General features: G+C 47.7%; 1 protein-coding gene across 1 annotated transcript; it reads right to left on the reverse strand.

Annotated features, from left to right (window-relative positions):
* Positions 1-2,024: 2,024 nt before the first annotated feature.
* On the reverse strand, positions 2,025-20,371 carry NYX (nyctalopin). The gene is made up of 4 exons (XM_060292055.1): positions 20,305-20,371; positions 5,454-5,512; positions 4,807-4,854; positions 2,025-3,437 (listed from the first exon to the last, which is right to left on the reverse strand). Exons 1-4 carry the CDS (start codon positions 20,369-20,371, stop codon positions 2,025-2,027), a joined length of 1,587 nt encoding a protein of 528 aa, XP_060148038.1.
* Positions 20,372-25,303: the final 4,932 nt, after the last annotated feature.

The raw sequence follows: 25,303 nt of genomic DNA on the forward strand, positions 1-25,303 counted from the left end.
GCAGGCAGATTCTTAACCACTGCGCCACCAGGGAAGTCCCCACCTTACTTATTATTGTGATATGCTCTGCTCTGGGCAACACCAAATAAAGGATATTACCACTCAGATCATATCTACATCAGCCAAATATTTTCCCAATACTGATACCAGAGTGTGTTATGTTGAAGATAAAAATAGCAGCTTGTGTGCTGCAGAAGACAGGAGATTAACTTCCTTCTATACACAGCAATCTACCTCTTGGATCTGGGCATCAGAGTCTATCCTGTTTTTTAAAATGCTGGTTGTGACCCATTAAATTGAGTTGATGACCACTAATGGTCACAATCCATTTGAACACTCCTGCACTCAGTGGTGCTTTCTGCAACATTTCTAATAGTTTGTATTACCTAGAGACACAGAAGAAGCACTATGGCCTTGAAGAACTGACAGCTCAGCACACCCTGAATCCATGTGGTCTTTGAAAACACACCCCTTCAAATACAGAGAGAGGACATTAAGATTAGGAATTGCCAGGATGTTGACAAAGGCAGTCATTGTTACATGTGTGTGGAGGTCGGCTTGAGCATGTTATGTAGCAGACACACAGCCTCTACTCTGGCATTCAGGCTTGGGGGCTTACAGTTGGCCACCTCCCATCCTGAGAAATCGCTCAGCCCCCCTTCCCAGCTACTGGCTGCCTCCTTTCCTCTTGGCCCGTTAGTCAGCCCCAAAGTGTGTGGCCCATAATAATTCCCACACCTAATGGGATCATCCAAGCTGGAGACTCCCCGCCCCACTAACAGCATCTCTGTGTCTTTTGGACACTCTTCCCACAAAACAGGAAAGAGGATTTTGTGGCCTCCTCGGGAGAGTCACAATGCATGTCTGCATATGAAAGACTCTTGAAAAGTCCTGCAGAAGAGAAACCTTTTTAATCTTTTTTTGTTTTTAACCGTAGTATTTTTAGAAATGTATTTATCCACAGACAATGCCCCCTCCTCTTTTTTTCCCTACCCTGCCCTAAAGTTCCTTTGCGGCTAAGGCCACCCCTGGGAACAACTGTGGAGTAAATGATTCTTTGTTTTAAACACCCCCTAACACATCTCAGACCGCACGAATCACTGCCACCACCTTAGGTCTAAGTCCCTTTCCCATCACCCTTCTCTCCTGTCCTACCCATCTTCCTGGACCCTAGTGTCCCCAGGCTCCTGGGGGAGGGGGAGGAGGGTTGTAGTAGAAAACAAAGGGATTGGACTTTTTTTTAATTTATTTTTGCCTGCATTGGGTCTTTGTTGCAGCATGCGGGCTTTCTCTAGTTGCAGCGAGCGGGGGCTACTCTTAGTTGCGGTGCGTGGGCTTCTCATTGCGGTGGGTGGCTTCTCTGGTTGCCGAGCACGGGCTCTAGGCACACGGGCTTCAGTAGTTGTGGCACGCGGGCTCAGCAGTTGTGGCTCACGGGCTCTAGAGCACAGGCTCAGTAGTTGTGGCACACAGGCTTAGTTGCTCCACAGCATGTGGGATCTTCCTGGACCAGGGCTCGAACCCATGTCCCCTGCATTGGCAGGCAGATTCATAACCACTGCACCACCAGGGAAGCTCCAGGGATTGGGCTTAATGGTTGCCCCACCAGGAGAATTGGCACGGTTTTTAGTACTTAGCCAATGGATTAACTCTAATTCAGGCATGCAGGCCCAGTTTCCTGGAAGATGGGGGGAAGGGATGGGAGTGGAGCCCTGTAGCCCTAGAAACTTCCAATTCCTAGTCTTCTCACCAGAAGGCACATGTTCCTTCTTGCTTCTTTTCCAATTATGCCCATGTGACAGGAGCAGAAATCCATAATCTCCCCCCTCCCACACATGGCATTTCCCAGGGTCCTCCTCTTCCCAGGGCCATCTCTGGAGGCAAACTGTTCCTTCCACCCTCCGCTGTAATTTTCACCCCCGCCCCCATCCTGTTCCCCTCTCCCCACACCAACCACCATCAAGCCCAGTTAACTAAACTCCCTTGCCTGGCAAGGCAATCTGGGCCACCCCAGGGTGGCACAGTCAGTCCATCTGGAGGACAAACACCACGTGCTGGGCCATGCTGAGCAGAAGACCAGAGCCCAGGAGAAACGGTGTCTTGTGGCCCGAGCTGCCCACCCCCCGGGAGAGAAGGCTGTCAGACAGCGAGGCGTTGACCGGCCCCTCAGTGGTATTGGCCGCCTCCGCCATCGGGGCCCTCGGGGCCAGCAGCTTGGAGAGGAGGCTGCTGAACCTGCTCACTGTGGTGGCTGCTGGCTCTGGAGACGGACCTGGACTGGACGCGGTGAAGTTCAGCTCCTCAGGGTCCACACAGAGGCCGTCGGCGGAACGCCCAAAGGCCACCTGGCGGAGGTCCAGGCCGGCCACGGAGCCCGGGGAGGCGCACGGCACGTCGGCGGCGCGCCCAAAGCTCTCCATCCAGTCCCGCAGCCACTCCAGGCGACAGTCGCAGCGCCATGGGTTGCGGAAGAGGAAGAGGCGGCCCAGGAAGAAGCCGGGCTGGAAGGCTGCCCAGGCGAGCACGGTGAGATGGTTGCCGTTGAGATGCAGGGCCAGGAGGCCCGAGAGGTTCTGGAAGGCGCCCTCTTCCACGAAGGCGATGCGGTTGCGGTCCAAGTAGAGCAGCTCGAGCTCAGCCAGCTCGGCGAACCAGGCGTGCGCCACGCGGCCCAGCGCGTTGCCGCCCAGGTTGAGCGTGCGCAGGCGGCGGAGGCCGAGGAAGGCGTCGGCCGGCAGCGCGGCCAGCAGGTTGTCGTTGAGCAGCAGATGCTCCAGGGCGCTGCAGTCGCGGAAGGCGCCGCCGTGCACGGCGCGGACGCGGTTGGCCTGCAGGCTGAGCGACCGCAGGCGGCGCAGACCCAGCAGCGAGCTGGAGGCCACGGCCTCGATGCGGCTGCGCTCCAGGTACGCATGCGTCAAGTTGGCTAGGCCGCGCAGAGCGCCGGGCACGCGGCGGAACAGGTTGTCGAAGGCGGCGAGCTCGCGCAGGGCGGGCAGCTCGGCCAGGAGGCGCTCGGGCACGCTGAAGAGGCGGCAGGCGGCCAGGTCAAGGCGCCGCAGGCGGCCGAGTGCGGCGAAGGTGCGCGCATGCAGGTAGCGCAGATCGCCGTTGTGCGCCAGGCGCAGCTCGGCCAGACGCGGCAGGCCCTTGAAGGCGCCAGGCGTGATGAAGGACAGGTTGTTGTGGCGCAGCGACAGGCGGCGCAGCGACGGCAGCGTGCCAAAGGCCCGCTCGCCCAGGAAGCGCAGGCCATTGCGGTCCAGGTCGATGGAGGCCGCCTCGCACGGGAACTCGGCCGGCACCCGCAAGAGGCCCGCGCGGTCGCAGCGCACCGAGCAGCCGCGCTCCACGCTGCTGCAGACGCAGGCGGCCGGGCAGGCGCTCGCGCAGGCGTCCTCGGCGGCCCGGGCGCTGGGCAGGCCGAGGACCACCGCTGGCGGGGGCGGGGACGGGGGAGAGGGGAGGGAGGAGAAAAGACAAAAAAGGAACAACTGTCAGCCACAGGATCGCCCCAGGTCCAATCCTACCCGTAAGCGTGGCAGGATGCGGCCATCCACCAAGTTCTCAAACGTCCCGCAGAGCCCTGTCCTCCAAAGGGCCTCGTTCCGCCTCCCAGACCTTACTCAGGTTTCCCCACCCATCACGCCCTTCGCCTTTGCTCTCAAGTTCTGTTCATCAGCAAAACTCAGCTGGAATCCAGGCACCTGACCCAATCCTAAATCCCGCTTCCCACCACCTGTATCATGGCTTGTGCTCTCCTAGACCGCGACCTAGAGGGCCTGTTGTCTGCATGCATAGAGGGACCTGGAGGGCATCACTGTGGCCTACGCTCTAGCCTTGTGCTGCCTAGTACCTAGCCCCCATGCACATGGGACTGTTGAGCATTTGAAATGTGAGTAGCCTGAACTGAGGTGTGCTCGCAGTGTAAAATACACACCAGATCCCAAGGACTTAGTACCAAAAAAAGGTAAACTATCTCATCAATAATTTTTATATTGCTTACATGTTGAAACGATATTTTAGATATATTGGGTTAGCGAAAATATTAAAATCAACGTCGATAGTTTCTTTTCACCTTTTTTATTGGGCTGCTTAGAGAATTTAAACATGTGTGGCTTGCATTATATTTCTATTGGTGCTGCTCTATTCCCTCCCACCGTAAGAATTCAATTTTTGAGGGCTTCCCTGGTGGTGCAGTGGTTAAGAATCCACCTGCCAATGCAAGAGACACGGGTACGAGCCCTGGTCCGGGAAGATCCCACATGCTGTGCAGCAACTAAGCCTGTGCGCCACAACTACTGAGCCTGTGTGCCACAACTGCTGAAGCCTGCGCACCCTAGACCCCGTGGTCTGCAACAAGAGAAGCCACCGCAATGAGAAGCCTGCGCATCGCAACAAAGAGTAGCCCCGGCTCATCACAACTAGAGAAAGCCCGCGCGCAGCAACGAAGGCCCAGCACAGCCAAAAATAAATTAATTAAATAAATTTTTTAAAAAAATAATAATTCAATTTTTGAAAACCCCCACTGAGCAAATTAAGCCTCATTAAGAAGGGAGAATTAGGAAACAGGTTGGGAATGAAAGTAAAGCCTATCAATCTTTTTTTTTCTTTAACAGTCACTATAATTAAGCCATAAGGACAGCATACTAAATAAACTATCGATGACCTTCTTACACATCTCAGAAATTACTTGTGGACACTGTGTGGTTAATTCCATTCACCAGTCTTCACTCTCTAGAGCCTTTTTTCCATCCTCAGGGGAAGGACTGGTGCTTATAAATTAATTTTGTTCTCAGCATTTGAATGGAGGATCAGATAAAGCCTTCCAAAGCCCTCCAGGTGGCTTGCCACCTGCAGGAAAGCAGAATGGCATGGCCTGCTTCTGTATGGTAGCCAGAAGTCCCAAGCCCCATCTTCAGTTCCATTGGAAAAGGCAGGATGGAAGAGGTACAAGTTTTATTTTCTGGCCAGGAGCAGCTGGCAGGTGGAATGTGCTCCATCTGAAATTCCTGCAGAGGAGCAAAGGTACCCAGATGTAAAACCTGACCACTGCTATTTATAATTTCTACCTGTCCTCGACAGTACTCCCAAATTCCGGCAAACACCCTGGCTACCGTGCAGTCCCTCCCACTGTGTACACGTTATGCTGCCTTGCCTATCCAAGCCCTGGTGGGAACCTGAAGGTGTGGCCACACAAGGAGTGTGTATCAATAGACGTGCTCGCTGCTGCCTCTGTAGGTTTGCTCAGCTTCCAATGTCTTTTCAGTACATCTGTTATGGACACTCATGTTTTTCTCAGTTTCTAGGAAGGGGATTCAGCCCTTTCAGACTTGGCTGGAGAACACTCAGCCCTTTGAGGAACCCTTCAGTTGTAAACTGTAGCTAGTTCAAAATTCTGATATTCCAGAGACTTAGCTTTTCCCTCTCCCTAAGAACTGTGAACTAGATACCAAGCTTCCAGCAAGGTTCTTGGACCCTGTGCTGGGCGTGGCTGTAAACGGGGCAGCTGCTGGGCGGGACAGACAGACACCCTGTTAGAGCGACAGGGCCAAGAATGTAACCTTAACTCCAGGCATCAGCTGGACAGAGGCAGAACCTTATTCTATTAACTCTTCCAACTGGGTCAAGCAGAGGCATCAGATTTCCTTACAAATAGTCCTTCATTCTACTCTCTTCTCCTTTCTAATTAAGGGAAGTGCACTCTCAACCATATGACTCATGTTTCTGCTCCACAATAGCTAATATTGTTCCAGGCACACTGTATGGCTCAGTAAGTATTTGCAGAATTAAATAGAATTGACGCCTTCCTCTGTAACAATCCCTGCTGGGGGATGTCATTTATTTTTAAAATTTTGTTAAGGAATTCGTGGGATTATGACAGACAGCATACAACCAATTTGCTTGCATAACGCAAGAGATCAAAGTTTGGGCTCTTCGGCTGCCAGTTTTTTTTTTTTTTTAATACATGCAAGAGGGGTGGGGGTGAAGCTTTTTATTGTATATCTTTTTACCTTGTACATTTTGAGCCATGTGAATGTATTGCCTATTTCACAAAATAGATTAAAGTGGGTTTTTTTTTTAACTTTAAACACTCAAGATGTCACTATTAGAGACCTATTTTCAGCCTCTGAAACTTTGAGAGCCATTAGGAACAATAACTAATTTACTGGACTATTCAGTGAAATTTAAATTAAATCAAGTAAATTCTCAGAACAGACAACCAAACTCCAGTATTGGTTTACCCAATATGAAGACTAAGTATATGCCTAGTGAGCCAGAAAAACAGGGCACCAAAGCAAAATTTTTATTTATTTATTTATGCCTGTGTTGGGTCTTTGTTGCTGTGCACGGGCTTCTCATTGCGGTGGCTTCTCGTTGCGGAGCACGGGCTCTAGGCGCGCGGGCTTCAGTAGTTGTGGCACGCAGGCTCTAGAGCAGAGGCTCAGTAGTTATGGCACACCGGCTTAGTTGCTCCGCAGCACGTGGGATCTTCCCGGACCTGGGCTCGAACCCGTGACCCCTGCATTGGCAGGCGGATTCTTAACCACTGCGCCACCAGGAAAGTCCCCAAAACAAAATTTTAAAAAATAATAACATAGGGACTTCCCTGACGGTCCAGTGATTAAGACTCTGTACTTCCACTGCATGGGGCGCGAGTTCAATCCCTGGTCGGTGAACTAAGATCCCCCATGCTATGAGGCGCCGCCAATTAATTAATTAATTAAATTAAAGAATAATAACATATTTGGGTGAGTTCTGCTTGCAATAATGGCAGAGTAGCTTGATCAGACTAACATTTCTGCTGATTGCTAGTGTCAACTCTGGAAAGATATTTTTAAAAAATCATTTGAACACAACACTGTAAATCAACTGTACTTAAATTTTAAAAAAAAATCACTTGAAGGCACTGGAGAGAAACCTAAACAGGCCACCAGAGTAGATACGACCCTTAAATGAAAAGAAGCAAACTAAGTGAGAGGCACATTTAACTGGCTTTTCCTCTCAGGGCATTTTCAAGTCCACACTGCACATGGGCAGTAGAGCTCAAGCAGAAAGCAAGAGTCTTACTGGGCTGAGAAATTAGAGGTCAGAGTGTATAGCAGCAACAGTGGCTGGAAATTGAGGAGGGAAACCATAGGAAAGAGGGAGCCACAAAATTTGCACACAAGCTCTGCTTAGATCCTTGTTTGAGTCCTAAAGTGCATGTATATGGAGTGAGTCCAAGAAGCCAAGAACAGAACTCCAAAAGAACTAAACAGAGATTTCAGCAATTTCCCAGTAATGGAAAGCAGATTAAGAGTTCGAAGTCCACCTAGTTAGAAGCTCTTATAAAATACCTTGACCTTTCCACTGAAACCCCAGAGGGCCACACCTCAGGAATAAAGACCATTTCCCAGGGCAAAGGGTAAAACGGAACTAGGCCTTCCCTAACAAAGACTGAAACCAAGCTTCCCCTGTATCAAGGGGATCTGCCAGTAGTTTAGCTGAAGGCCAGAAGGAAATTCAACACTCTTCAAAGGAAGATGAGAGGATCTAGAGTTTCTATAGCCACAATATCTGCTATACAATCAAATAATAGTAGATATGTGAAGAAGAAGCAAAACACGACATTGCTCAAGAGGAAAACAAATAGTTAACAGGAGTAGACACAGTGACAGCCCAGATGTTAGAATTACAAAACAAGGATTTATTATAATTATGTTTAGGAATTTATAGGAAAAGATGGATATAATGCATGAGGACATGGGGAATGTGAATTTTAGAAGTATGGGTCAATTAAAAAAGAAGGTATGGAAACTGTGAATATGAACCAAGTAGAAATCTTAGTACTGAAATAATACCATATCTGAAATTTTTTTTAAAAATCATTGAATAAGAAAAACAGCAGACTAGACACAACGGAATAAATATTCACGAATTTGAAAGAAGTCAATAGAAATTACCCAAAATGAAGCTCAGGGAGAAAAAAGATTGGAAAAAATATGATCAGAGCTTCAATAACCTATGGGACAATATCAACCAATTAGACTAACATGCATGTATTTGGAGCCCCAGAGGAGAAAAGAGAATATGGCAAAAAAATAATTGAAGACAATTTCCAAAATTTGATTAAAAACACAAAGCTCAGCAAACCCCAACTAATATCACACATGCGCGCGCACACACGTATTATCTAGGCACATCACAGTCAAACTGCTGAAAACTAAAGTAGAAAGAAAATTCTTTAAGGCATCCAAAGAAAAAAGACACATTACATAGAGTAAACGTCAATTAAAAAGTGATGACTGGGGCTTCCCTGGTGGCGCAGTGGTTGAGAGTCCGCCTGCCGATGCAGGGGACACGGGTTCGTGCCCCGGTCCGGGAAGATCCCACATGCCGCGGAGCGGCTGGGCCCGCGAGCCATGGCCGCTGAGCCAGCGCGTCCGGAGCCTGTGCTCCGCAACGGGAGAGGCCACAACAGTGAGAGGCCCGCGTACCGCAAAAAAAAAAAAAAAAAAGTGATGACTGATTGCGTATCAGAAACAGTGGAGGGCATAAGACAATAGAATTGTCTTATAAGCTGCTGAAACAAAAGCAAAATCTGGCAACCCAGAATTCTATATCCAATGGAAATATCTTCAGAAATGAAGTACAATAGAGATGCTTTCAGGTTAACAAAATCTGAGAAAATGCATCTCCATCAGATCTTCTGCACAACAAAAGATGAAGACATTGTTTAGCTTGAAGGAGAATGACACTAGATGAAAGTCAGATCTACAGGAAGGAATGAAGAGCAATGGAAATGGCAAATATGCCACTAAATATAAAAGACCTTAATTACTTAACAGACAAGTGACTGTTGAAAGCAAAAATAACAATGTGTTGTGGAATTTATAACATATGTAAATGAAAAATATGACAATAGCATAAAGAATGAGAAGAAGGGTAAACTAAATTGTACTCATAAGGATCTCGTGTTACACATGAAACTGTATAAGACTAATGCAAAGTAGACCACGATACAGACTTGATGTAAGGGATATGCACCACCAGCATAACTGCGTGGGCCACAGAAACCATGCCGCAAGCCCATCTGGGTGCTGACTGCCTCTTGATGCTTTTAAGAATGGGCATTGCAGCGGTGGTGTGGATCTTGTCAATTAAGTGGAGAATGGGGAAGCAAAGGCTTTTCCCCAAACCTTTAAGGTGGGTTTTTGTTTGGGGTGGGTTCCCCCCACCCCGGATTTTTACTTTTAAATCTTAAATGATATACTGCAGGCCTCAGGCATGACAGACAATGAGCAGGTGAAGAACCAATGGGAAAGTGTTCAAAAACTCCTGTGTTAGCTAACAAGCTTCTGAATGTATGGCTGTAGTCCACAGAGAAGGCTGGGAAAGGTAGCAAGGAGATGCTGCATCAGCTACTGCAGCCTTCAAACAAAGTTGGTGTCTCTTTGGACTTTAAAATTGTTCCTATGTAGCTTATTTTATTTTTGTTTAATCAAATACACAAGAGGGTTTTTCCATGGGGGAAAAAAAGTAGACCATGATAAATTAAAGATGCATATTGCAATCCCTAGAAAATAAAAAAGAATCTCAACCCCTACCTCACAGCATACACAAAAACTCATTTTAGATGGACCAAAGACCTAAATGTAAAAGCTAAAACTATAAAGCTTCTTGAAGATAACACAGGAGAATATCTTTGTGACCTAGCAGTAGGCAAAGATTTCTTAGGGAAAAAAAAAAGCATTACCATAAAGGAAAAAAGTAATAAATTAGATTCATCAAAATTTAAAAGTTCTCATCTTTGAAAGACACTTGAGAGAATGAAAAAACAAGCCACAGACTGTGAGAAAATATCTGTATATTTTCTCTGTATATATCTCATAAATGACTTGTATTCAAAATGTATAAAGAACTCTCAAAACTCAATAATAAGAAAACAGGCAACAAATTATAAATAATTTATTAAATAATAATATTCAAATAAATATAATTTTATAAATAAACTTATTTGATAATATTATTAAATAATAAACTATAAATAAATAAATCACCCAATTAATAAATGGGCAAAATATTAGAAGAAACACTTTACCAAAAAAGATATACAGGAGACAAATAAACACATGAAAAGATGGTCAACATTATTAGTTGTTAGGGAAATGCAAATTAAAATAGTCACCTATTAGAATGACTAAAATTAGAAAGACTGACCACACCAAGTGTTGGAGAGCATATAGAATAACTGAAACTCTCTTACACTGCTGGTAGGAATGTCAAATGGTGCAACCATGTTGGAAACAATGTGGCAGTTTCTTTAAAAGTTAATCATACACCTGCCTTATGATTGACCCATTCTACTTGTAGGGAAATAAAAGCACACGTCCATACAAAAGGCTTGGGCATGAATGTTCACAGCAGCTTTATTCATAATAACCCAAAACTGGAAATAACACCGACACCCATCAAGAGTTCAATGGGGGGACTTCCCTGGTGGCACAGTGGTTAACAATCTGCCTGCCAATGCAGGAGACACAGGTTCGATCCGTGGTCCGGGAAGATCCCACATGCCGTGGAGCAACTAAGCCCGTGAGCCACAACTACTGAGCCTGCACTCTAGAGCCCGTGAGCCACAACTACTGAAACCCGAACGCCTAGAGCCCGTGCTCCACAACAAGAGAAGCCACCGCAATGAGAAGCCCGCGCACCGCAACGAAGAGTAGCCCCCGCTCGCTGCAACTAGAGAAAGCCCGCGCACACCAACGAAGACCCAACGCAGCCAAAAATAAATAAATAAATAAATGTATAAATAAATAAATAAAAAGGAGATGGATCTATTTGTATAACATGGAAAGACTTCTAAGATATATTTTTTTAAAAAAAGTTGAATGGGTAAACAAATTATGATATATGCATACAATGGAATACTACTCAGTGATAAAAAGGAATGGATTATTGATACTTATAACATGGATGACTCTCAAGATAATTCTGCTGAGTGAAAGAAGCCAGACAAAAAAGAGCACATACTGTATGATTCCATTTACAAAAAATTCTAGAAACTGCAAATTAGTCTATAGTAACAGAAAGATCAGTGGTTGCCTGGGGATGGATGGGGGGGGGCAGGGAGGGGCAGAAGGGAAGGATTATAAAGGGGCATGAACTTTGGGGGTGATGGATGTGGGATATGTTCATTACCTCAATTGTCCTGATGGTTTCATGAGGGAACACTTTAAATATGTTTAATTTGTTATATGCCAATTATATCTCAATAAAGCTATTTTTTAAAAAAGATACCATTTGTGTGTGTGCCTGTATGTGTGTATGACTTGTATACAGAATATAAAAACTACTCCTACAAATGAAGAATAATGAAAAGACAAACTAAATAAAAATGAGTAGAAGACCTGAACACTTTACAAAAGAATATATTAAGTAGCCATTAAGCACAAGAGAAGGTGCTTTACATAATTAGCCATTTGGGAAGTGCAAATTAAAACTACAGTGAGATTTCCCTACACACTCACTAGAATGGCTGACAACCCTACATACTGGTGAGGATATAGAACAACGGGATTCTCTTACATTGTTGATGTGAGTGGAAAATAGTTCAGTAACTTTGGGAAACTTTGACAGTATCTATTAAAGCTAAACATATGACTATGATTCAGCAATTCCATTCCTAGGTATTTACCCAAGAGAAATGAAAAAAAAATGTCCACATGAAGACTGTACAAGAAAGTTCACTGTGGCTTATTCAGAATAGACCAAAACAGGAAATTACTCAACAGCAGAGAAATAAATTACAATATAGCCATACAGTAGAATACCACTCAGCAATAAAAAGGAACAAACTATTGACACAACAGAAACATTACAGTGAGCAAAAGAGAGCTGACACATGAGTACATACTATACGATTACATGTACATGCAGTCCCAGAACAGAGCTGCTGGAAGTGGCTCTGGGAGCTCAACAGAACATGGCCTGCAGACGTATTCCACCCCCAAAGACAGCAAATATACACAGGGCAGAGTTTGGGAAGTATGGTACCATATGTTGTCCAGGTGATATAAGCATGTCTAATGCTATTCAAATTAACCACAGTTTATGGGTTTCTTTTGCTCTTATAACAACCAACTTTTAATAAGTATTTGCTCGGGCCAAAGCTTGCTCTATATATTATTCCGTTTAATGACAACCCTGCAATGTAAGTATTCTTCTCTTCTACTCACAAAAAGAGGAAACTCAGGTTCAGGGTGGTTAAACACCATCAACCTTTGATTTCTGTCTTTCCACTGTACTGTACTATCCCCCACCCCCCAACCCTAGCCTTTCTGAGCTTCTGTTTCTTTAACTGTGAACTGAAGAGCCTGCACTTCCTGACCTTGGAGGGCCCTTCTGGCTCTCATTTTCCACAGTTGGACAGCAGCTGTTGCCAAGCACCACGTCTAAGAAAAAATACCCCACTCAAAACCCCATATTTCTCTGCAGCCTCCTCCAAGCCACAGCTGTTTGGACTGCAGGTGAACATTTTTGGGGTTTTTTTGCGGTACGCGGGCCTCTCACTGTTGTGGCCTCTCCCGTTGCGGAGCGCAGGCTCCGGACGCGCAGGCCCAGCGGCCATAGCTCACGGGCCCAGCCGCTCCGCGGCATGTGGGATCTTCCCGGACCGGGGCACGAACCCGTGTCCCCTGCATCGGCAGGCAGACTCTCAACCACTGCGCCACCAGAGAAGCCCAGGTGAACCTTTGACCTAAGCAGAGCCAATCAGATTCATTCCTTCCCTGTGAACATGGAACAGGCAGCGAGATCATGTGAGCACCAACTGCTATATAGCATTGGGGCTGGGGTTTGTACCAAAGCCATGTACAGGTCAAAGTCATCAGGGAGTGGGAGCCAAAGGCAAGGTAAGGAAACTGGTGTGCAGAGAGAGGAGTAGATTGGCCATGAGAATCACAGAAAAGGAGATAAGGGACAGTGGAAAGCTCTCTTTAGTTCCCATAAGGCCCTGCTATAGCTATTTCTGTGACATTTCCCTGCTTCCATTTCAGAAACCCACTCAAAACATCTGGGCAGACCAGTGGATTTCTGTTCCTTGCAACCAAACCACCTCTGCTTGTAGTGGACATTTGATGCCTTTTCCGGCTACCCAGCTCCTTTTAAGTAGTGTTCATACATTTAGGGAATTTCCTACATTGTAAGTCCTGCCTCCTCAACACAGAAGCCAGAAACTCTCTTTTCTCAACTTCCCTTGCAGTTAGGGCCCAGGCATGTGACCTAGCTTTGCCTGTCAGAAGTAGGCGTCAGGCAGAAACCATTTTCTGGCCAGGATGGTGGCAGAGGGCATCTGGCTTCCAGGCTCCCATGGTGGAATTTCAGGCACCCAGCACCCAGCAGGATGCCTGTGAACGGTCAGGTGTGTCCGCCAGTGGTGGTGGCCATGGGGTCTTTGCTGGAACTGCCCCACTACCTGATTTAGGCATTGCTCCAGGCAGTGGACCTCCAACCAGGAAGCCTGGGAACACCTAGCACCCCTGAATAAACCCTTTCTCGTCTTCAGTGACCTGGAGCGGGTTCTATGGCTTTGCAGTGAGATTCCTGAGCAACGTCCTAAGTAAGACAGGTTCCCGTAATCCCTTGGGTACCATCTCCTCCTTCTGGCCCCTCCCCCTTTCCCTGAGAACCTCATGAACTCCTCACCTTGAAAGAGAAAACGACTCAAATTCGAGACCAGGCAGCACCCCCTCAACCAAAAGGAAGCTCTTTGCCATTCATTGGCAGGAAATATAGAAAATGGAATCAAAAATTGTTTAGGCCATCCCCAATTTTTCCAAATTCAAATGAAAAGCGGCCTCTCCTGGAATCAGAAGGGATCATTCCAAAGACAAATCTCCTTGGCTGTCCAGAGCTGAGTTCCGTGGGAATCCCTTGGCCAAAAAAACATTTACCAATTAAAATAAAGATCCCAGGTTGTGAGAAGAGGAAGTCAAACTCATTGGCAGTTCCTTAGCAATTTATTTTCTCCCATCAGAATTTTTGGGAAGGCTCCATGTGGAAATCTGAAAAGGCTTCAGTGCTTTTATTCCCAGCCTGAGGTAGGGAGGGGAAGATGAGAAATTCAGCAGGATGGGCCTCAGCTCAGCCTGCCTCTGTCATAGCTCCAGGATTCACATGTGGGGCATTCCAGAGCATTTGGTCTGGAAACACTCCTCCTGAGGGTGCGGCCTCTCACATATCTCTCGTAAACTCTGATGACACTGCCTTTTCCCCCCTGCTCTCTCATACTGCTTTTTTTTTTGTTTTTTTTTTCTTTTGTTTCTCAGTTTCCTCATCTGTAATAGGTGGACAATTATGAGGAACAAATGACTTGTAATACTTGAAACAGCTGTGAAAGCATTGGGCCAAGCTAACAGCAGATTCCATGAGCCACTGTTGTCACAAGATTAAATCTCACCAAGGGACCAGTACTTCAAGGACCATGTGAATATCTGCCCCAGAGTGGAAAGCAAAATACCAAGTGTCAGAATACTGAAGTTATTACTACAAGTAAACTACAAAGGAAGAATCTAGAATGGTTCTCTACCTGGGCTGCACATTAGAATCACCTAAGGAGCTTTTAACCAACTCACAACTCACCAGACAGATTACATCAGAATCTTCAGGTGTGGAAGCAGGCATCGGTACTCTAAAAAGTTCCACAGGGAATTCCAATATATAGCCCAAGTCAGAAACCAAGGGTCGGGCTTCCCTGGTGGTGCAGTGGTTAAGAATCCGCCTGCCAACGCAGGGGACACAGGTTCAAGCCCTGCTCCCGGAAGATCCCACATGATTCAGAGCAACTAAGCCCATGAGCCACAACTACTGAGCCTGAACTCTAAAGCCCATGAGCCACAGCTACTGAGCCCCTGTGCCACAACTACTGAGGCCCGCGTGCCTAGAGCCCGTGCTCCACAACAAGAGAAGCCACTGCAATGAGAAGCCTGTGCCCCAAAACAAAGAGTAGCCCCCGCTCACCGCAACTAGAGAAAGCCTGTGCGCAGCAATGAAGACCCAACACAGCCAAAAATAAAAGAAATAAAAAAAGAAAATCCAATCCCCCCAGAAAAAACAGGGGTCTAGGTGGACCAACTTTACAAAGATGGGATTCGTCTGTGTGGTATCAAACACTACAGGGTGTAACGTAGTTATTGCATGCCCCAGCAATTCCACTTCTAGGTGAAAGTGGGTGTTCTAACAAATACTTGTACGCAAGCGTCCATAAGGCACTATTCACAATAGCCCAAAGATGGAAGCAACAGATGTTCAACAACAGGTAAATGGATAAACAAAACATGGTCTAGCTACATGGTGGAATATTAATCTGCCGTAAAAAGGAATGAAGTACTGACACATGCTACAACGTGGCTGAACCTCAAAAACATTATGCTAGGGGAAAGCAGCCAGACACACAAGGCCACATATGATTCCACTTATATGATGTATCCAGAATAGGCAAATCATGGAGAAAGAAAGTGGATTAGTGGTTGCCTGGGGCTGACGGAAAGAATAGAGTAGTGACTGCTTAATAGGTACCGGGTTTCCTTTTGGGATGTGAAAATGTCTTGGAACGAGATAGAGGGGATCTATGCACAACATTGTGAATATACTAAATGCCACCGAATTGTACGCTTTAAACTGGTTAATGGTTAATCTTTTGTTATGTGAATTTTACTTCAAACAACAACAAAAAAGGTACAAGGTGTCCCTGAATTGGGGCAAATACCAGAAATGGGTCCCTGCCTTTGTATTCTGGTCCAGTATACTGGCCAGCCCCCGAGCTGCAGGGAGGCAGGCGGCGATGGCCGGGCTCGGATGCCCGCACAATGATGTCTTTTTTTTAATTATATATTTTTTGGAATGATGTCTTAATGCAGACCAGCTGAGGGATTTCTCCGTAGGTCCACAGCGTTTCCAGTATATGCTTTTGCCCCTTGAGGTTTGCTAGGAAAAGAGTTACTCATGGAGTTTCCAACCACAGGCTGAGTTTGAAGTGTTTCTTCATCCTCATTGTTTTCAAAGAACTTGTGCCTCACGAAGCCAAAAGAGCAAGGGAAAATGTGGTCCATTTTCTGATTTCAGCAAAATCTCTTCAGCCACTTTGGCTCTACAAGTCATTCCCCTCCCACCCTCGGTAAATGCTATCCCAATTACTCCTCAGACCAAGCCCCAGTGCTGGATTTTCAGAACCAAATGGGCTAAGGGAAGCAGAAATGCAGTGAGGGAGACCATTCCATGGCCTCTCATCTCACAGTGATCCCAGAACTTGCTTCTCGCATCATGCGGGTATCTTCTGTGACAGAAAAGAAAGGCTCATGGACTCACACCGCAGCGTTGCTGGCCAATGTGAATCATGGTGGCGGGGGTGGAGAAATCAGTTGGTCTTCAGAGGGGTGGTCTGCTGACGGCCTCGCAGGCCCTGTGGATCTCGAGGTGGAGGGCTGTCCCATCTGAGGAGGAGAACACTAGGCCCCAGAAAGTCCTCCAGGTCTAAATACAACTGCTCCAAACTGGAAACAACTTAAGTGCTCAACGATAGAGTCATGGATAAACAAACCAGTACACCCAGGCAAGGGAAAACTACTTGGCAATCAAAAGGAAGGAGCGACTTATCTATGTAATGACGTTGATGAAACTCACCCACATACTGCCCAGCTCTCCACAGTGCCTGGCTCTCAATAACGAGGGATTTGTTCTCTTTGGGGTGCAGCTGCTCTCTCCCTACAACCTTCCTTTTTTTCTTTAAAGTCAAGTTGATTCAGGTATAATTTACTTACGATAAAACATATCCATTTTAAGTGTACGTAGTTCAGAAAGTATAACAAACATATACACCCACATAACCCCCACCCCAATCACAATTTAGAATATTCCTACTACCCAGAAAGTTTCCTCAGGCACCTTTTTTTTTTTTTTTGCGGTACGTGGGCCTCTCACTGTTGTGGCCTCTCCCGTTGCGCAGCACAGGCTCCGGACGCGCAGGCTCAGCGGCCATGGCTCACGGGCCCAGCCGCTCCGCGGCATGTGGGATCTTCCCGGACCGGGGCACGAACCCGCGTCCCCTGCATCGGCAGGCGGACTCTCAACCACTGCGCCACCAGGGAGGCCCTCTCAGGCCCCTTTGACAGCAGTCCCCTCCCCATCCTCTGCTCCAGGATACAGTTTCCGAAGTATAGTCTTGCCTGTTCTAGAACTTCATGTAAATGAAATAAAATGGTTTTTTCAGTCAACATTGTGTTTGTGAGATTCATCAGTGTTGCTCCGAAGATCAGCTGATTCCTTATTACTGCTGAGCAGTGTTCCGTCGTATGGCTGTACGCCATTTGCGTATTCAGTCACCTGCTGATGGACATTTGGATTGCTTCCAGTTTTCACCTATTGTGACTAAAGCTGACTAAAGTGACTAAAGTCACCTATAGTGACTAAGGACTTGGGTGCAAGTCTTTTTGTGGACATGTGTTTTCATTTCCCATTTATCTAGGAGTGGGACTGCTGGCTCATATGGTAAATATATGTTGAACGACCCAAGAAACTGCTAAACAGTTCTCCACGGGGGCCGTGCCGTTTTGCATTCCCACCAGCTGGGGAGTCCCAGTCGCTTCACATCCTCACCAACAACTGCTATGGTCTTTTTGACTAGCCATCCTAGTGGGTGTGAGGTGGCATCTCATTGTGCTTTGGATTTGGATTTGCATTCCTCCAATGACTACTGATGTGGAGCATCTTTTCATATGCTTATTAGCATTTTGCATATCTTCCTTGATGAAACAGCTATTCAAAAATGTTTGCCAATTTTTAAAAATTGGGTTGTCTTATGATTGGATTTGAAGAGTTTTATATATATATATATATATTTTTTAATGCAAGACCTTTATCAGGTATTGTCAGGGTTCTAATCTGGACAGCTTCACCCATTCAACAAGCAAACCCTTATTAAGAACTGACAGTAAAAAAAAAAAAGAACTTACAGTAAGACTCTAGAGACAGGAGGCAAATAAGCCCCAAACCCTGGCCCTCATTAAAGACTCATGGTTTAGAGCAAGCCGAGGGTGAAGACCCCTGTAAAGCAAGACAAGGAAGTGGGATATTGTGGACAGCAGGAAGACCCTGAAGGGGTTGCCATGGGGGAGGGGGGAGAGGAGAGGCATTTCCAGGAGACTCTCCTGTGGAGAATTTCTGTTTCAGTTTTGCCCTAGATTTACCCTGCTACGAGCCACCTCTGATTCCACCATGATCTTGTTTTGTCAGGCTGATTCAGTCATTTTTCTCTAGCTGGGGTGGTAGAGTCCTATCCCTGCCTGCTTCTCGGGAACACGTTGTCTGCAGTCCTTGTGACTTGTAGTCAGAGTAATATTGTCTGTGCTGCTGAGTGCATTTTAAATGAAAGCGCCAGGGGATGTGGAGATGGTCATTAATTTTAAGTGCATCTATTGTTAGCAAATGATGTCACCGCTCAGCTCTCCAATTTGTCACAAGAAGCCTGTCTGTATTTCGGGTCTCTGCAGCAGGGACAGTTCCTGTTTGGCAGCATGCAGGCTATGAATACTGTCTGCTTTCTGTGAGGAACGGGAGAGCTTTGGGTACAGAATTAAAATAATGTTGGCTCTTCGAAGCAAACATTCTGTCCCAATGAGTCAATCAAACTTCATATCCTTTCTAGGTAGGAGAAATGGCAAGGAGCTGACTGTTTGTAATTATATAAATGTCAACCTCTATCCTTTGGAGACTCCTGCAGCTAGGAAGTCATGTCCTATTTATCCATACTGTTCCCTGAGCCTTGTTCCAATTTTTTTTTTCTCATTTACTTATTGAGTCGGCCATTAAAGAATGTAAGTTTCTCAAGGACAAAGGATATGCAATTATCTCTCTCATGATATCCCTAGAGTGTACTGAAGGTACAGTGTGTACCTGTTGATTCCTTGAATACAGCAAGTTCTACTTTTTGAAAAGGTGGAATTAAAGAATAAGAAAATTCTATTACTACCGTTCTTAGACTTATCTGGTAACATTTTCTCTGCCAGCATGGCATAGAGAGGTCTATTATGTGGGTCGTTATAACCTCAAATAATTATACATTCACCTGAGGGTCAGAAGAACAGAGTCTGTGTAAATTGCTTACTGCAGAACTTAACAAGGGATTTTTCCTTGGGCTATCTCTGTTGGGTTGGAACACCTGGAGCTGTAGAGGTGTGGAAAAAAATTGGGGATGAGTCTTCTTGTTATATGAAAACCCATATAACAATAGGACCAAAAAACTTGGAAAAAATTCCTAAACGTCCATAGTTACATAATTCCAACATGATATTTTTCATGTCGTCTTCCTCCTTTAGGAAGATGATTTCTTTAAGGGATTTTTTTTTTACATCTTTATTGGAGTATAATTGCTTTACAATGGTGTGTTAGTTTCTGCTTTATAACAAAGTGAATCAGTTATACATATACATATGTTCCCGTATCTCTTGAGCTTAAAATAATGTGATTAGAAAACCACTATAGTTTTTGGTAATTACATCAATGAATTCATATCTGAAATTAGAATAAGAAAACCACCAAGAGTTTATTTCATATATTTGGCTCGGGAGTTTTGTTTTTAAAACAAACAAAAACACCACCCCGCCGCCCCGACCTGCTGTTTTCTTTAACTCTCTGTACCCTCCCTCATGATCGCACATTCAGTGAAACCTAATCAGAAGTATTGGTGTCCAGGTACAGCTTTCATGGAAGCCACCTGAAGCCCACACTTCTTGGGTAGAAGCCCTGTGGTTTCCACGCATGTTCTAGCATCTTCTACTGACTTCCCAACCCCCACACCCACTGGCAGGTGTCTGCTAGGGGACGGAAGGAGGGGGCCTTGGAACTCACCATGCAGCAGCAGGAACAGCATCCCGCAGCTTTTCACGCACCTGGTGGCTTAAAACCACCCAGCTGTGGAATCCCTACCTGAGGGGAGAGAGCACAGGTCACCGGGTGCCCAGGAGGGGTCCCTTGACAACCAGGTCACTCAGGCCCCTCTCTATACCTCCACTTCCTCCTGAATGCCCTGCCTTTCCCCCTTCTTCTCTGCACGCATTTCTCCCCATCACCTTGGTGCTGGGTTAAGAAAAACCAGTGACAACAGCCAATCAGATGCTCCCCCCAAACTGACAGCTTGGATGTGTTTGGAAACCCTTCGTCAGCAGCAACTCACACGGACTCACTGACAACCCAGCAAGGAAATGGACAGAGAGGAAACCTCTGCAGAGAAGCATTAGTGAATAGTCCCCAAATGTTGCTTACCATCCTGGGGCTCTGCCTGATAGCGCTCCTCCTCCAAGGTGCCCTTCGGCTCCCCCAGCCCATCCATCTCCCAAGTCAAGCAGCCACAGATGCTAAAAATGATTCGACAGAGAAGGAAAGTGGGGGCAGGGAGGATGGTGAGCCGGGGCAGAGGAGAAATAGTTGCTTATGCAGGTTTGAGTGTGCCTATTTTTCTTTCTCCAGATTTAATGGCAGGAAAATCCTGTATCAGATGAGGATTAACAGAGATGAGAGAACGTGTCTGCCTTTCGAATCACCAAAGCCAGTGACAGATTTTGCTAACACACCAATCAGCTTTATCCCCAGGCCTCAGCTTCTCCATCTGCCTGGCCCCTTTCTCTCCTTAAACCTTCCGCAGACCCCGCCTCCTGCCCTGACCCCAGCCCCAAGCAATTTGCAGCCAGAAATTGGCTTCCTGCCAAATAGCATTATCTGCATTTTCAACAAGGACATGTCATATCACTCGGAGAGGTGGGGAAGGGACAGAACAGCTTAAAATGATGATGTTTTCCCGAAATGCAGGCTGCTGCTTTCCTTTCTCTGTGGAGTGGTTGAAGGCGGATGATCCAAAAACAGACTGGAGATGGCTTTTCACTATCGCGAAGCTCAGAGTCCCGGCTTTGGGGTCAAGGCCATGCTTGCCACCCCGTAAGGCAGCAGGTCCGTGGGCCATTTTCAGAAGCTGGCTGAGATTTCTCAAACGCATCAGGACTCAGAGTGTGGCCTCAGACCAGCAGCAGCATCTGGGAGCTGGTTAGGAATGGGGATGTCTCAGCACATCTACCCCAACCCGAGACCCCTGGAATCAGCGTCTGCATTTTAACAAGACTCCTATGCTCCCTAAAGCGGAAAGCCCTGGTTTAGGGGAGTGATGAAGGGGGTCTGCTCAAGGTGGTGGCAGCAGTTCGGCTGCCCTCACATTCTTCTGGGCCCAGCAGATCCACCGGGCCTGGCTGTAGGGTCTGGCCCTCAGCTCTGCTTGAGCAAGCTCCCAGGTATCCATGGCAACCAGCTACATCCTGGCTGTCACGGCCTCGGTGTGCCGGTGCTGATGGGCCAGGAGTCCCATCCCACAAAGAGGTCTCGGGGTGTGAAGCTAAGCATCTGAGGCTGCTGTGCCCTGGGGAATTTTTGTTTTCTTCCATTTGGGTCTTGAAAGCCAAAATACGGCTGAACTTGTCATAACCTCTGCTGGGAAGGAAGCCGTACTGGGGATGGGGTACGGATGTGGGCGAAGGGAGCCCCCCAAATGAAGTCCCTGTCCCCAGGGGTGGGCTCGCCCTGCCCAGGTGAGAGCGGTAGGCAGCTCTCCCCTTGTGACCGCTCATGTTGGGGGCAGCCTTGCAGCCTTCATTCCAAACCTTGGCCCCTTGAAGCCTCTGCAGCAGGCCACAGACTGAAACGTGGCTGTGAGAGCAGCCTGTCGGCACCTACAACCCTGGGCTGTGCTTACTGGGTCCACCTTGCCTTCAGTCTTCTGCAGGCTAGTGGGCCTGGGGCTCTAAACCAAGGCTCTCCCTCAGGAAGACCGCCTCTGCCTGTGAAATCAGACATTTCTCCCGAGTGGGAAGTAAGGAGCAATGAGAAGCCTGTCGGGGGAGAGACGAAGGGCCCATTCACTGGGCCAGCTAGTCACACTGACAGCAACTGGGGAACAAGCAGCCTCGTCATCAAAACCTAGTTCCCAAGGGGAAAAAAAGCAAGGAGGGAGGGGTTGTCACAGGAAGTGCAATTGACTGTCATGCCCCCAAGGAGAAACTTCAGACTGGACCCTGTTATCCAGAGAGCAAGACAGCAGGCCCCCAGCCACTCGGGGGCTGCCGGGGCAGTTAGCACCAGTGCTGGCTCTCTGTCTCCATGTAGCTGGTGGCTGATTAGACGGGCAGGAAAAGGGAGGAGGGGTAAGCTAAGTGAGCCCGTGATATAGAGGCAGCCCAGGACGCCAGGCTTTGCCTTTGCAGGTGGCCATCTAGAAAAGCTTCCATCAGCAGTGTGGGGGGCGGGGAGGGAGGGACCCCTAGTGTTTCTTTGTAATTCCTGCTGCACTGGTTTGGAGGCAGCAAGCAGGGACTCAGCACGGGGCCTCTAATGATAGGAAAAGACAAAATTCCTTCTCGGGTTCAGGGGTTCAGACTTCGGCGGCCTCCGATGGGCACCCTCAGGAAGGATTTGGATACTAAACCAGATTCTTTGCATTCCTCTGCTCCCGACTCCTGCTGGCACACATGTACACACACACCACAGGGAAACATGACCATTCCGCAGGGCCTGCGCTCGAGGGCATGTTCAGCCTGGCACCGAGTTAAACAAAGCAAAGTGCCCTGTTTCCATTTGATACGAGGCAGGAGGATGAGGTAAACTCCAGCAGAGCCTGGGAAGGAAGTCAGCGATCGCGTCATTCCACTCTTTTATTTACTGGTGACGAAGCCCCGGCCCAACTGCAACATGAAATGTACTTATGCTTAGTTCAGATTCCCCCAGAGGCAGGTCCTGGGACAATGATACGAATGGAAGTACTTGATTTGTGAAGCAATTGCGGAAGCACCAGCAGGAGAGCGAGGAAGGTAGAAATCAATGGTGTTATCAAACAAGTTGGTGCTGTGACCAAGCGGAGCCTAATCCCTTGGCAAGCTCTTCGAGACAGAGCACACGTCTCAGAATTCTCTCTCCTGCAGGGCAGGGAGCTGGGGCACTTATCCACCAACTCCCGCCCTTGGTAGAGGCTGCTCTAGAGGAGATGAGGGGTCGTTCCTTCTCCAGCAGCCTCTGGCTGGCAGGCAAAATGAGGCCGACGCACCAATTCCTAAAGAAAACTTCTTTCCAGGCTCATCTCTTACAGCAAATCAGGGCGGCTGGGGGAGTAGCTAAGCTTCCCCAACTTGGAATTGGTAAGGAAATGCTGATTACCAAGGAGGCATGGTGCCCACGTGGGCTAACGAAGCCCACGTGAGAATTGGTGGGCAGAGGTTGGGGGGGGGCTATGGAAGGAGGACTGGGGCACATGACAGCCTTGGCCCCCAGCGCCACCTTCTTCTCTGACTTACTCGGTGGGCTCAGGACAGATACCCTCACTTCCCATGCCTCACAGTACTTGAAACTATTCCATAATCTAGTCCAGACCATCATTCTTCAAGTCGGGAAACTGAGGCCCACAAAGGTTAAGTGACCAGCTCCCCAGGCTGACAGTTGAGTGGAAGTGAAGCTAGGACCCAGTCCTCCTGTCTCCCAGTCCCTGGGTTATTCCGAGACCCTAGTAAGACAGGGACACAATCTCTCCGCATCCCCGTGGCCACTCCCGCTGCCGGCAGTAGGAGAAGGGGAAAGGGGGAAGGGGAGGGGAGTCACTCCCCTTCTTGCCAGGCACCCCTAAACTACCTTGGCTGAACCCATTCTGTGGCTACAGCATCTAACTCCTTTGTTCTCTATGAGCAAACCATCCTACTTCCTTTCACGTCCAACCTTCCAATAGAAAACCAGCTCCGACGGTCTAGTTAGATCTGCTCAGGGGCCTCATTTCTGGAATTGGGGGGAGGGGAAGGGAGGGGCAGAGAAAACTGTGCCTTCATTCCGCGGACTCCCCGTGAAGTGACGTCGCCCCAACTGCAGGCCCAGACACAGTCGGGGTGCGGGCTCGCACCCCCTTGCATCCTCCCCGGGGCGCAGGACGCACCACAGCGCTAATGGAGGGGCGAGTAGGCAGCGAGTCAGCGGTCTGGACATTTCGGCCCAGCCCCTCCTTCCATCCCTCCCTCCCCGGGCTTCGGAGAACTAGTTCAGCTCGCTAACCCCGGTTAGCAACTACTCGTGACACAGTGGTTTCTTTCCCCTTGAGGTCACGTCCTTGTGAAGCCTCTACAGCTCCTGCCCGCATCCGCCGGCCCAGCCCCAACCCCTCCGGGGGCGAAGAGGCGGAGCCGCTGGGCGCTAAGCCCCACCCCCGCCAAGCCCCACCCCACCAGGCGCGGCCGCCAGAGGGCGCTGAGGCTCCGGAGCCGGGCCAGGGCGGCTCCCAGCCCTCAACCCCCGCCCGCCCCCTCCTTCGCGGGCCACTCTCACCAGCTCGGCGGGGCGGGACGGAGGCCCGGGAAAGTCCCAGGGTGCATCTGTGCCTGAAACTTTAGTCACGTACCTGGAGCCGCAGAATATCCGGCTGGAAGGGATGCCAGGGCGAGGGCCTGACTTGTCAAAGGTCACACCCTGGGGAAGGTGTCCCAGAGCCTTGCCCTCCTGACCCGGCCACGTAGCTCCGATTGTGGCTGATAACTCTGTTTGCTCATCTGTAAATGAAGAGCTGGCTCAGGGTCCCTTCCTGGCGTACCACTCAACAAACGCTGCCCATTGCCCAAAGGTACACCTCCTTGGAGTCTCTTTTGAAATCATCGCTCTTTACATTGCGTCAAAAGTAGGTGTCTTCATTTCCAAGTAAAAGGAACCAGAGCTCCTTGAAAAAAAGTCTGTTTCCAGGTCTGGGGCAGGCAAAGTACAACGTGATCCTGGAACGTCTTATTATTTCAGAAGATAAGCCATCAAAGATATTTGAGTAGAAGGAACGTTGAGTGGTTCCACTGGCCAAAGATGGACCAATAAGAATATTGACTGTAAAATGAAATAAATATATTTGTTAAATCCATGAGTTTATAATGATATTTGAAAAACTCCTCAGTAGACTTTTGAGGTTACTAGGGTGTTATTCTGAAAGGTGATAACTAAAGGGAAAGAATCAAGCATTTATCTTGCCTTTCCTTTATGGGTTGTATTTCAGGGTAACCAAATACACTAGTTGATAAGGGAAAGTTTTTCTTTATAAAAGAATCACACATAATAAATGCAGAAGTGATAGAATGAGGAAATCACTGTATTGCAATGAAATCATGCATCCTACGGATCGTTCTTAAACATACCCCCCAGGTGGCACAACCAGACATTAGGTACCTCTTGATCTGACAATAATAGAAAGCACAGAGCACTACCATTGAAG

Source organism: Globicephala melas, chromosome X (genome assembly GCF_963455315.2).
Source record: "Globicephala melas chromosome X, mGloMel1.2, whole genome shotgun sequence".
In the NCBI taxonomy this organism is placed as follows: Eukaryota; Metazoa; Chordata; class Mammalia; order Artiodactyla; family Delphinidae; genus Globicephala; species Globicephala melas.

Bases quoted from the DNA above. Each gene is read 5' to 3' on its own strand.
- NYX (XM_060292055.1), bottom strand. From the start codon at position 20,371: ATGGATGGGCTGGGGGAGCCGAAGGGCACCTTGGAGGAGGAGCGCTAT. The intron at 4,855-5,453 runs GTATCTAGTTCA...GCTTTCCTGCAG, and splicing joins AGAACCTTGCTGGAAGCTTG to GTGGCAAGCCACCTGGAGGG. The intron at 3,438-4,806 runs TCAAATGCTGAG...CCGCCCCCGCCA, and splicing joins GGCTTTATCTGATCCTCCAT to GCGGTGGTCCTCGGCCTGCC.